Here is a 13,037-nt window from a genome sequence, read left to right as displayed (position 1 = left end):
TCCCTGTGGGGGGGGGTTGTACAGAATGACCTCTGAGGTGTCCCTGCAGGGAGGGGTTGGACAGGATGACCTCTGAGGTGTCCCTGCGGGGGGGGTTGGACAGGATGACCTTTGGGGTGTCCCTGCAGGAGGGTTTGGACAGGATGACCTCTGGGGTGTTCCTTTGGGGGGGGTTGGACAGGGGTTGGACAGGATGACCTCTGAGGTGCTCCTATAGGGGGGGTTGGACAGGATGACCTCTGAGGCCATCAACCTCCGAGTTCCATCTCCCCCACGAGGAACCTCCTCGCCTGCTGCCAACCTCCCTCCTGCTGCCAGCAGTGTGTGGGTCCCTGGCCCCCCTCTCCACCTCCCTCCTGGGGCCCAGCTCAGACCTCAGCACGTCACAGACAGGTCTTGTCCTGGCTGGCCCCTCCGGAGCATTATTGGGGATTAAAGGGACGTCCTCCCCTGCCTCCCGAGCGGGAGGGGGCAGGAGGTGGGTGGCCAACTCCTCTCTGTGTGTGTGTGTGTCCCCCCCCTCAATTCCCCTGGCTGAGTGGGACATGGGGGTAGGGGTCCCGTCCCTTGCACCCCCGCAGCCCTCTTTCCCCCATGGCCCCGGGGGGTGGGTTTAGGGCTGGCAGGGGGGCTGGCAGGGGGCCGGCGGGGCGATGGCAGGGCCGGGGCTCCGCAGCGTGCCGGATCCTGCCGCGGCGCCTGCCAAAGCCCTTCCCCGGCCTGCCGGGCTGCCAATTCCACAGAGACTCAAAGAGAGAGGAGCCTCCTCAATGACATTGCCTGCTTCATCCCGAAGCAAGGCCATGGCTGCACTTGGCTCGGGGTTTTTTCCCCCCTCTCCCCTGTCCCTGCACATCCCTGCCTGCGCTTAGCGACTCTCTGCCCAGATGCCGGCAGCCTTGGCGCTCCCTGTGCGGGTAAGTCCCGGGAGGGGATGGCGCTGGGGAGGGCAGGGGAAGGAACCAGCCCCGGTCTTCAGCCCAGCAGAAGGGTGGTGGGGAGGGGACCAAGGGGAAGAGAAGCTCAGCAGCTGGGATTTGCTGGGAAAGCCTCGGGAATGGTCATGGATTGTCCCCCCGGGGAGAGGTCCCCAGGGATGGGAAGGTGATGGGTGGGAAGCAGAGGGGGATGGCAGGGGAGGGGAAGGGGATGGCAGGGGAGGGGTGGGAAGCAGAGGAGGATGACAGGGGATGGGTGAGGAGCAGAGGGAATGGCAGGGGATGGGAAGGGGATGGCAGGGGATGGGTGGGGAGCAGAGAGGGATGGCAGGGGATGGGTGAGGAGCAGAGGGGATGGCAGGGGAGGGGTGAGGAGCAGAGGGGATGGCAGGGGAGGGGTGAGGAGCAGAGGGGATGGCAGGGGATGGGTGAGGAGCAGAGGGGGATGGCAGGGGAGGGGTGAGGAGCAGAGGGGATGGCAGGGGAGGGGTGAGGAGCAGAGGGAATGGCAGGGGATGGGTGAGGAGCAGAGGGGATGGCAGGGGATGGGTGAGGAGCAGAGGGGGATGGCAGGGGAGGGGTGAGGAGCAGAGGGGATGGCAGGGGAGGGGTGAGGAGCAGAGGGAATGGCAGGGGATGGGTGAGGAGCAGAGGGGATGGCAGGGGATGGGTGAGGAGCAGAGAGGGATGGCAGGGGATGGGTGAGGAGCAGAGGGAATGGCAGGGGATGGGTGAGGAGCAGAGGGGATGGCAGGGGATGGGTGAGGAGCAGAGGGGATGGCAGGGGATGGGTGAGGAGCAGAGGGGATGGCAGGGGATGGGTGAGGAGCAGAGGGGATGGCAGGGGATGGGTGAGGAGCAGAGGGGATGGCAGGGGATGGGTGAGGAGCAGAGGGGGATGGCAGGGGATGGGTGTGGAGCAGAAGGGATGGCAGGGGATGGGTGGGGAGCAGAGGGGGATGGCAGGGGATGGGTGTGGAGCAGAAGGGATGGCAGGGGATGGGTGGGGAGCAGAGGGGGATGGCAGGGGATGGGTGTGGAGCAGAAGGGATGGCAGGGGATGGGTGGGGAGCAGAGGGGGATGGCAGGGGATGGGTGTGGAGCAGAAGGGATGGCAGGGGATGGGTGAGGAGCAGAGGGGATGGCAGGGGAGGGGAAGGGAATGGCAGGGGATGGTGTGAGGAGCAGAGGGGATGGCAGGGGATGGGTGGGGAGCAGAAGGGGATGGCAGGGGATGGGTGGGGAGCAGAGGGGAATGGCAGGGGATGGGTGGGGAGCAGAGGGGATGGCAGGGGATGGGTGGGGAGCAGAAGGGAATGGCAGGGGATGGGTGGGGAGCAGAGGGGAATGGCAGGGGATGGGTGGGGAGCAGAGGGGAATGGCAGGGGATGGGTGGGGAGCAGAGGGGAATGGCAGGGGATGGGTGGGAAGCAGAAGGGAATGGCAGGGGATGGGTGGGGAGCAGAGGGGGATGGCAGGGGATGGGTGAGGAGCAGAGGGGAATGGCAGGGGATGGGTGAGGAGCAGAGAGGGATGGCAGGGGATGGGTGAGGAGCAGAGGGGGACTGCAGCCAGGGTGCAGAGGGGCAGGTGGAAACCACAGCCCCCTGTTCCCTGCCATGCCACAGGCAAACTCTCCCTGCAAATGACCTTTCTCTTCTGCTCTCTCCCTCATCTGGGCTTTTTTTCCCTGTCATTGTTTCCCCCAGGCAGGGATTTCAGCTGAAGGATATTAGTTAATCAGCTTCTGAGAAGCAGATGTTAGGTGATTTAGGAAGGGGGGGTGGGGGAAAGACTCAACTTTCTAGTTCAAGCCTCCCCCCTGGAGCTCAGTGGCAAAGCTTCAGGAGGTTGCTCTGTGGCTTTGGGCAGTGCCATTTGGTTCTGAGTGGGATGGATGGGGCTGGCCTGGAGGTGTGGGGAGCAATGGGGGGGTGGGGGGGCTCCTACCTTCTCCAGTGATGGGGCCAGGCAGATGTCAGCACGTTTGGGGGGGCTTTGAAGGCTGGAAATGGAAAGTGGGAGCCCTGCACCCCTCGGGCAGCTGCCCCAAGGGGTTGAATAACAGCTAAAAAGCAGCTTCCCATGGCTCAAGTCTCCTCTCCCAGCCCTGACCATGGCTTGTGAGTGGTCCCCCTCTTCAATCTGTGCCTCAGTGTCCTCAGGAAGGATGATGTCAAGGGGTGGGGGGGGCTCAGTTTGATGTGTTTGAAGGCTCCAGGGTGAAGCTATCTGGGGGCTCCAGGTTTCAAAGAAGCATTGAGTGGGGACCTCCAGCCCCAGCCCCCTGCCAGAGCAGGGGCAGCCAGGGCAGGTCACCCAGGAGCCCAGCTGAGCCACCCCACACCAACCCTCTCTGCCCTGCTGGGAGAGCCCAGAGGAGCTCAGGAGCTCCTCCAGAGAGTGGCACAGAGTAGGAGCAGCTAAAGCTGGTGGTGAAATTGCTTCTTGAGCCAAGCCAGGAGATGATCTTAGTGCTTTGGTTGGTGTTCAGTGCTTGGATGGCTGAGCTGGGCTGAGCCACCCCACACCAATCCTCTCTGCCCTGCTGGGAGAACCCAGAGGAGCTCAGGAGCTCCTCCAGACACTGAAACAGAATAGGAGCAGCTAAAGCTGGTGGTGAAATTGCTTCTTGAGCCTAGCCAAGAGATGATTTTAGTGCTTTGGTTGGTGTTCAGTGCTTGGATGGCTGAGCTGAGCTGAGCTGAGCCACCCCACACCAACCCTCTCTGCCCTGCTGGGAGAGCCCAGAGGAGCTCAGGAGCTCCTCCAGACACTGAAACAGAATAGGAGCAGCTAAAGCTGGTGGTGAAATTGCTTCTTGAGCCAAGCCAGGAGATGATCTTAGTGCTTTGGTTGGTGTTCAGTGCTTGGATGGCTGAGCTGGGCTGAGCTGAGCTGAGCTGAGCTGAGCCACCCCACACCAACCCTCTCTGCCCTGCTGGGAGAGCCCAGAGGAGCTCAGGAGCTCCTCCAGAGAGTGGCACAGAGTAGGAGCAGCTAAAGCTGGTGGTGAAATTGCTTCTTGAGCCAAGCCAGGAGATGGTCTTAGTGCTTTGGTTGGTGTTCAGTGCTTGGATGGCTGAGCTGAGCTGAGCTGAGCTGAGCTGAGCTGAGCTGAGATGAGCTGAGCCGAGCTGAGCCACCCCACACCAACTCTCTCTGCCCTGCTGGGAGAGCCCAGAGGAGCTCAGGAGCTCCCCCAGACACTGGAACAGAATAGGAGCAGCTAAAGCTGGTGGTGAAATTGCTTCTTGAGCCAAGCCAGGAGATGATCTTAGTGCTTTGGTTGGTGTTCAGTGCTTGGATGGCTGAGCTGAGCTGGGCTGAGCTGAGCCACCCCACACCAACTCTCTCTGCCCTGCTGGGAGAGCCCAGAGGAGCTCAGGAGCTCTTCCAGAGCTCCTTCTGCAGCAGATTTGGGGTTCCATCTTGTCCTACCCACCCACACATATGGGTGAGGCCACTTCTGGGGAGCAGGGGAAGAGGAACTTCAGAGCCCCAGAGGGCTTCAGTTAAATAGGGAGGTTGAGGCAGCAAGTAAAGCTTGGCCCCCATGGGCAGGAGCCCTTCCCAGCACTGGTTGCACAAAGTAAAGCTCATGGTGGAGAACATCCTCACCCCAGCCTGGACAGCATCCTCACCCCAGCCCAAGGTGGAGAACATCCTCACCCCAGCTCAAGGTGGAGAACATCCTCACTCCAGTCTGTGCTGGAGAACATCCTCACCCCAGCCTGTGCTGGAGAACATCCTCACCCCAGTCTGTGCTGGAGAACATCCTCACCCCAGCCCAAGGTGGAGAACATCCTCACCCCAGCCTGTGCTGGAGAACATCCTCACCCCAGCCTGTGCTGGAGAACATCCTCACCCCAGCCTGTGCTGGAGAACATCCTCACCCCAGCCTGTGCTGGAGAACATCCTCACCCCAGTCTGTGCTGGAGAACATCCTCACCCCAGCCCAAGGTGGAGAACATCCTCACCCCAGCCTGTGCTGGAGAACATCCTCACCCCAGTCTGTGCTGGAGAACATCCTCACCCCAGCCTGTGCTGGAGAACATCCTCACCCCAGCCTGTGCTGGAGAACATCCTCACCCCAGTCTGTGCTGGAGAACATCCTCACCCCAGTCTGGAGAACATCCTCACCCCAGCCTGTGATGGAGAACATCCTCACCCCAGCCTGTGCTGGAGAACATCCTCACCCCAGCCCAAGGTGGAGAACATCCTCACCCCAGCCCAAGGTGGAGAACATCCTCACCCCAGCATGGAGAACATCCTCACCCCAGTCTGTGCAGGAGAACATCCTCCCCCCAGCCTGTGCTGGAGAACATCCTCACCCCAGCCTGTGCTGGAGAACATCCTCACCTCAGCCTGTGCTGGAGAACATCCTCACCTCAGCCTGTGCTGGAGAACATCCTCACCCCAGCCCAAGGTGGAGAACATCCTCCCCCCAGCCTGTGCTGGAGAACATCCTCACCCCAACCTGTGCTGGAGAACATCCTCACCCCAGTCTGTGCTGGAGAACATCCTCACCCCAGCCTGTGCTGGAGAACATCCTCACCTCAGCCTGTGCTGGAGAACATCCTCACCCCAACCTGTGCTGGAGAACATCCTCACCTCAGCCTGTGCTGGAGAACATCCTCACCTCAGCCTGTGCTGGAGAACATCCTCACCCCAGCCTGTGCTGGAGAACATCCTCACCTCAGCCTGTGCTGGAGAACATCCTCACCCCAACCTGTGCTGGAGAACATCCTCACCCCAGCCTGGAGAACATCCTCACCCCAGCCTGTGCTGGAGAACATCCTCACCCCAGCCTGTGCTGGAGAACATCCTCACCTCAGCCTGTGCTGGAGAACATCCTCACCTCAGCCTGTGCTGGAGAACATCCTCACCCCAGCCCAAGGTGGAGAACATCCTCCCCCCAGCCTGTGCTGGAGAACATCCTCACCCCAACCTGTGCTGGAGAACATCCTCACCCCAGTCTGTGCTGGAGAACATCCTCACCCCAACCTGTGCTGGAGAACATCCTCACCCCAGTCTGTGATGGAGAACATCCTCACCCCAGCATGGAGAACATCCTCACCCCAGCCTGTGATGGAGAACATCCTCACCCCAGCCTGGAGAACATCCTCACCCCAGCCTGTGCTGGAGAACATCCTCACCCCAGTCTGGAGAACATCCTCACCCCAGCCTGGAGAACATCCTCACCCCAGCCCGTGCTGGAGAACATCCTCACCTCAGCCTGTGCTGGAGAACATCCTCACCCCAGTCTGTGCTGGAGAACATCCTCACCCCAACCTGTGCTGGAGAACATCCTCACCCCAGCCTGTGCTGGAGAACATCCTCACCCCATCCCGTGGTGGGGAACATCCTCACCCCAGCACTGCTGCTGCTCCATGCAGCTGTGGCCTCAATTGTGTTGCTATTCTTGGCAGCTCAGGGCAGTAGGGTTTGTTCTCTCCCTCTCTCTCTCTCAGCCTCCTTGCCCTTGGTCATGCAGAGCAGCTCTCCCACCTCCTGCTGTGCTTTCTCCTGGCTGGAGGTTCTGTTTGTTAGGGAAAGAGCTGGAGGGGAAAATAAATCAGGGGAGTGAGCTTCCTTGGGAAGGGCATTTGGGGGCAAATCCCTCCAGAGCTTTCCCTGCTAGCAGCTGATTTCTGTTCATGCTTCTCCCTGAGGCAGGAGAGGTCATGTCCCAGCTCCGTAACTTGGCCTCCTCTGTCCCCAGCAATGTGCTGGGGACAGTCAGGGGTATTTAGGGGGCCTGGTGTCCACTGCTGAGTGCCTGCTGGAGCCAGTCTGGGAGAGAAAAACCACCTCTGGCCTGAAAGATGCTCTCCAAGTGACCTGAGGGTTTAGTCTTCATCTTCTTAGATGTTAGGAAGTTGCTCCCCAGGAGGGTGGTGAGAGCCTGGCACAGGTTGCCCAGGGAGGTGGTGGAAGCCTCCTGCCTGGAGGTGTTTGCAGCCAGGCTGGAGGTGGCTGTGAGCAAGCTGCTGTGGTGTGAGGTGTCCCTGGGCATGGCAGGGGCTTGGAGCTGGCTGAGCCTCGAGCTCCCTTCCAGCCCTGACAGCTCTGTGACTCTATGATCTGCTGAGGTTGGCTGGAGCTCCTCCTGGGCTTGGAATTGGGGCTGCTTGTGGCACTGCTGGGTGTCCCCTCATCCCCTGGCAATGTCACCTCAAGCTTTAGGCTTGATGCTGCAGTAATGAACCCAGCCTGGAGAAGAGAAGGCTCCAGGGAGACCTGCTGGTGGCTTTTCAGTGCTTAAAGGGACCAAGAAGAAAGCTGGGGAGGGACTTTTAATCAGGGCATGTAGTGATGAGAGCCCTGCCTGCCCCGGGGAGGTGGTGGAAGCCTCATCCCTGGAGGTGTTTGCAGCCAGGCTGGAGGTGGCTTGTGAGCAACCTGCTGTGGTGTGAGGTGTCCCTGCCCAGCAATGGCTTCACACTACAGAAGGGCAGATTTGAGTTGGATATTGGGAAGAGTTTCTTTACTGGGAGGGCAGCGGAACACTGGAACAGGTTGCCCAGGGAGGTGGTTGGAGATACTCAAGACTGATGTGGCCCTGGGGAGCCAGGTCTGGTTGGAGGTGTCTCTGCTGACTGGGTTGGAAGGGATAAGTACTGTGCTCTTCCTGCTCACCCTTCAATGTGAAAAGACCTAGTTTCCCATTTCCTGGCTTTTTCCTGTCCATTCTGGCATTGAACACATCCAAGTGCCAGGGGCTGCACTTTGGCCACAGCAACCCCAGGCAGAGCTACAGGCTGGGGGCAGAGTGGCTGAGAGCAGCCAGGCAGAGAGGGACCTGGGGGGAGTGGTTGATAGTAGGCTGAACAGGAGGCAGCAGTGTGCCCAGGGGGCCAAGAAGGCCAAGGGCAGCCTGGCCTGCAGCAGGAAGAGTGTGGCCAGCAGGAGCAGGGAGCTCATCCTGCCCTGTGCTCAGCACTGCTGTGGCCACACCTGGAGTCCTGTGTCCAGCTCTGGGCTCCTCAGGTCAGGAAAGAGGTTGAGCTGCTGGAAGGTGTCCAGAGAAGGGCCACAAAGCTGGGGAGGGGTCTGGGGCACAGCCCTGGGAGGAGAGGCTGAGGGAGCTGGGGTTGCTTAGCCTGCAGAAGAGGAGGCTCAGGGGAGACCTTCTTGCTCTCTGCAACTCCCTGCAGGGAGGTTGGAGCCAGGTGGGGGTTGGGCTCTTCTCCCAGGCACCCAGCACCAGAACAAGAGGACACAGTCTGAAGCTGTGCCAGGGGAGGTTTAGGCTGGAGGTGAGGAGAAAGTTCTTCCCAGCCAGAGAGATTGGCCCTGGGGCTGTGCTGCCCAGGGAGGTGGTGGAGTCCCCATCCCTGGAGGTGTTCAGGAGGGGATTGGATGTGGCACTTGGTGCCATGGTTTAGTAGTCAGGAGGTGCTGGGTGACAGCTTGGACTTGCTGATCTCTGAGGTCTTTTCCAACCTTGGTGATTCTAAGGCTCTATGATCCCATGGCTAACTAAACCATGGCACCAAGTGCCACATCCAGACCTCTCCCCCCTCGTTGCTCAGCCCAGCCCAACACACCTCCCTCTCCCTTCCCTTGGTGCTCAGTGCAGCCCAACACACCTCCCTCTCCCTTCCCTTGGTGCTCAGCCCAGCCCAACACACCTCCCTCTCCCTTCCCTTGGTGCTCAGCCCAGCCCAACACACCTCCCTCTCCCTTCCCTTGCAGCTCAGTCCAGCCCAACACACCTCCCTCTCCCTTCCCTTGGTGCTCAGCCCAGCCCAACACACCTCCCTCTCCCTTCCCTTGGTGCTCAGCCCAGCCCTACACACCTCCCTCTCCCTTCCCTTGGTGCTCAGTCCAGCCCAACACACCTCCTTCTCCCTTCCCTTGGTGCTCAGCCCCAGCCCAACACACCTCCCTCTCCCTTCCCTTGGTGCTCAGTGCAGCCCAACACACCTCCCTCTCCCTTCCCTTGCGGCTCAGTGCAGCCCAACACACCTCCCTCTCCCTTCCCTTGGTGCTCAGTCCAGCCCAGCACACCTCCCTCTCCCTTCTCTTGGTGCTCAGCCCAGCCCAACACACCTCCCTCTCCCTTCTCTTGGTGCTCAGCCCAGCCCCAACACACCTCCCTCTCCCTTCCCTTGCGGCTCAGCCCAGCCCAGCACACCTCCCTCTCCCTTCCCTTGGTGCTCAGTTCAGCCCAGCACACCTCCCTCTCCCTTCTCTTGGTGCTCAGCCCAGCCCAACACACCTCCCTCTCCCTTCCCTTGGTGCTCAGTCCAGCCCAGCACACCTCCCTCTCCCTTCTCTTGGTGCTCAGCCCAGCCCAACCACACCTCCCTCTCCCTTCTCTTGGTGCTCAGCCCAGCCCAACACACCTCCCTCTCCCTTCCCTTGCGGCTCAGCCCAGCCCAGCACACCTCCCTCTCCCTTCCCTTGGTGCTCAGTTCAGCCCAGCACACCTCCCTCTCCCTTCTCTTGGTGCTCAGCCCAGCCCAACACACCTCCCTCTCCCTTCCCTTGGTGCTCAGTCCAGCCCAGCACACCTCCCTCTCCCTTCTCTTGGTGCTCAGCCCAGCCCAACACACCTCCCTCTCCCTTCCCTTGGTGCTCAGCCCAGCCCAACACACCTCCCTCTCCCTTCCCTTGCAGAGCCTCCTAGCGCGGGACAGCGGCGAGCCGGCCGGCGCCCCAGCCGGGGGACCTGTGCTGCTGATCTGATCTGCTCAGTGTATGATGGACCTGGCCCCTTGGAAGGAGATGGAGGTGGCTCTGGTGAGCTTCGACAACGCCGATCAGATCGTGGAGGACCCCACGTACCCCAACGAGCTCAGCCCCGCCGGGCAGGCGCGGAAGGGCCACCCCAGCTGCGCCAACCTCCTCTCCAACCTGCGGATCCTCATCAACAGCGAGAACGCCAACAATGAGACCCTCTTCTCCCGCTTCTCCGCCGAGTTCAGCGACCCACCTGGTGGGGGAGAGGGTGGGCATGGAGGAGGGCGACCAGCGAGTCATCATCAACATCGCCGGGCTGCGCTTCGAGACGCGGCTCAAGACCCTCAACCAGTTCCCCGAGACCCTGCTGGGGGACCCCGAGAAGAGGATGCGCTACTTCGACTCCATGAGGAACGAGTACTTCTTCGACCGCAACCGGCCCAGCTTCGACGGCATCCTCTACTACTACCAGTCCCGGCGGCAAAATCCGGCGCCCGGCCAACGTCCCCATCGACGTCTTCGCCGACGAGATCACCTTCTACGAGCTGGGCGACGAAGCCATGGACCAGTTCAGGGAGGACGAAGGCTTCATCAAGGACCCCGAGACCCTCTTACCCACCAATGACTTTCACAGGCAGTTCTGGCTGCTCTTTGAGTACCCCGAGAGCTCCAGCGCGGCCCGGGGCGTAGCTTTGGTCTCCGTGCTGGTCATCGTCATCTCCATCATCATCTTCTGCATGGAGACCTTGCCGGAGTTCCGGGAGGAAAGGGAGTTCAGGTCGGCCCAGGAGCTCTCCAAGAACCTGACGGACACCTTGCTGGCCCACAGCACCTTCACGGACCCTTTCTTCGTCATCGAGACCCGCCTGCATCGTCTGGTTCTCCTTCGAGCTCTTCGTCCGCTTCGTCGTCTGCCCCAGCAAGACGGAGTTCTTCCGCAACATCATGAACATCATCGACATCGTCTCCATCATCCCCTACTTCGTCACCCTCACCACCGAGCTCATCCAGCAGAGCGAGCTCAACGGCCAGCAGAACATGTCCCTGGCCATCCTGCGCATCATCCGCCTGGTGCGGGTCTTCCGCATCTTCAAGCTCTCCCGCCACTCCAAGGGGCTGCAGATCCTGGGCCAGACCCTCAAGGCCAGCATGCGGGAGCTGGGCCTGCTCATCTTCTTCCTCTTCATCGGCGTCATCCTCTTCTCCAGCGCCGTCTACTTCGCCGAGGTGGACGAGCCCCAGTCGCACTTCTCCAGCATCCCCGACGGCTTCTGGTGGGCCGTGGTCACCATGACCACGGTGGGCTACGGGGACATGTGTCCCACCACCCTGGGGGGCAAGATCGTGGGGACCCTGTGCGCCATCGCGGGGGTGCTGACCATCGCCCTGCCCGTCCCGGTCATCGTCTCCAACTTCAACTACTTCTACCACCGGGAGACGGAGAACGAGGAGAAGCAAATGCTGCCGGGGGAGGTGGAGAGGATCCTCACCAGCGTGGTCACAGGCACCGGCAGCATGGAGTCCCTCAACAAGACCAACGGAGGTTACCCGCGGGACAAGGCCAAGAAGTGATGGGGGGGGGGGAGGCCGTCGAGGGCAGGGACTGGCTTGGCTTGGTTGGGGCTCAAACATCTGCACGCTCTCAGCTGGGATTTCTTTGTACACCAAATCTGCTGCTTGCTTTGGGGTTGGGGGTTTGGGTTTCTTTGGGGGGTTTGGTTTGGTTTACTTTCTTTGGTTCAGTTTTGTTTGGTGTTTTCTTTTGGTTTGGTTTTGGTTTGGTTTTGGTTTGGTTTCATTGGATTGGTTTTGGTTTGTTTAGCTTTTGGTTGGTTTGGTTTTGCTTTTGGTTTGGTTTGGGTTTGGGTTTGAGTTTGGATTGATTTGTTTTGATTGGGTTTGGTTTGGTTTCATTTGATTTGATGTTGTTTTGGTTTTGATTTGGATTCATTTGATTGTTTTTGTTTGGTTAGCTTTTGGTTTGGTTTGGTTTTGGTTTCACTTTGGTTTTGGATTTGGGTGTGGTTTGGGTTGGGTTTTGGTTTGGGTTTGGATTGATTTGTTTCAATTGGGTTGGGTTGGGTTTATTTGGTGTTGGTTTGTATTTGGTTTTGGGTTGGGTTGGGTTTGGTTTTGGTTTGGTTTGGTAGTGGGTTTGGGGTTCCGTTTGGGTTTGGGTTTTGGTTTTGTTGGGTTTGATTTGGTTTTGGTTTGCTTTGGTTTTGGTTTGGCTTTGGTTTGGTCTTGGGTTTGGGTTGGGTTTGGTTCTGGTTTTAGTTTGGTTTGGCTTTGGTTTTGTTAGGTTTGGTTTTGGTTTGGCTTTGGTTTGGTCTTGGGTTTGGTTTGGTTTTGGTTTGGGTTTTTTATTTGGTTTGGTTTGGTTTGGTTTTGGGTTTGGTTTGCCTTGGTTTTGGTTTGGCTTTGGTTTGGTCTTGGTTTTGGTTTGGTTTGGATATGGTTTTGGTTGGTTGGGTTTCTTTCATTTGGTTTGGTTTAGTTTGGTTTTGGTTTGGGTTGGGTTGGGTTTGGGTGGTTTTGGTTTGGCTTTGGTTTGGTCTTGGTTTGGTTTTGGTTTGGGTTGGGTTTTGGTTTGGTTTGGGTTTTTTTTCATTTGGTTTGGTTTGGGGTTGGTTTTATTTGGTTTGGTTTGGTTTGCTTTTGCTTTGCTTTGGTTTTCGTTTGGCTTTGGTTTGGGTTTGCTTTGGTGTTGTCTTCGGTTCGGTTTGATTTTGGTTTGGGTTTTGGGTTGGGTTGGGTTTTTTCATTTGGTTTGGGTTGGGTTGGGTTTGGGGTTTTGGGTTTGGTTTGGCTTTGGTTTGGTTTTTGGTTTGCTTTTTAGTTTGTTTTGGGTTTTTTTCATCTGGTTTGTTTTTGGTTTTGGTTTTCATTTGGTTTGCTTTGGTTTGGGTTTGGTTTTGTTTGGGGTTTTTGGGTTTGGTTTGGCTTTGGTCTGGTTTTTATTTTGGTTAGAGTTTTTTTCATTTGGTTTTGGTTTTGTTTGGGTTTTTTTTCATTTGATTTGATTTGGTTTGGTTTGGTTTCCATTTGTTTTGGTTCAGAGTTTGGGTGGGTTTGGCCTTTTTGGTTTGGGTTTGGGGGTGGGTTTTTTTTCCTTGTTTTGTGGTTTTGTTTGGTTGGAGGTTTTTGGTTTGGTTTGGGGTTTTTTGTTTGTTTGTTTGTTTGCTTTATGTTCTTTTTTTCTCTTAGCCATCTTTCAATCTCTGACTTCCTGCAGCTACTCAAATAAAGACCATTTCTTATATCTCACTCACTCCCTGGCCCAGCAGCCTGCTGAGCTGTTTCCCTCTTCTCTGATGCTCCTCTGCTTGACATCCAGCTTCGGGCCATGGAGTCAGGGTGGACTTCCTCACACACAGAGACTTCCCCCAGCAGCTGAATAAGGGGGGG

At 58.3% G+C, this 13,037-nt stretch overlaps 1 protein-coding gene across 1 annotated transcript; it reads left to right on the top strand.

Annotated features, from left to right (window-relative positions):
• The first annotated feature begins 764 nt into the window (after positions 1-764).
• On the top strand, positions 765-12,719 carry KCNA10 (potassium voltage-gated channel subfamily A member 10). The gene is given in 5 exon segments (XM_068169950.1): positions 765-917; positions 9,567-9,878; positions 9,880-10,104; positions 10,106-10,492; positions 10,494-12,719. Coding segments are annotated over 4 exon segments (1,551 nt in total). The 5' UTR covers positions 765-917; positions 9,567-9,647; the 3' UTR covers positions 11,202-12,719.
• The last annotated feature ends 318 nt before the right edge of the window (positions 12,720-13,037 follow it).

The sequence above is a fragment of the Melanerpes formicivorus genome, unplaced genomic scaffold, assembly GCF_026170545.1.
Source record: "Melanerpes formicivorus ecotype bairdi unplaced genomic scaffold, bMelFor1.0.p_v2 SCAF_250, whole genome shotgun sequence".
NCBI lineage: Eukaryota > Metazoa > Chordata > Aves > Piciformes > Picidae > Melanerpes > Melanerpes formicivorus.
Note: the sequence above shows the minus strand (reverse complement) of the source record. Positions and strands in the feature narration are given on the sequence as shown.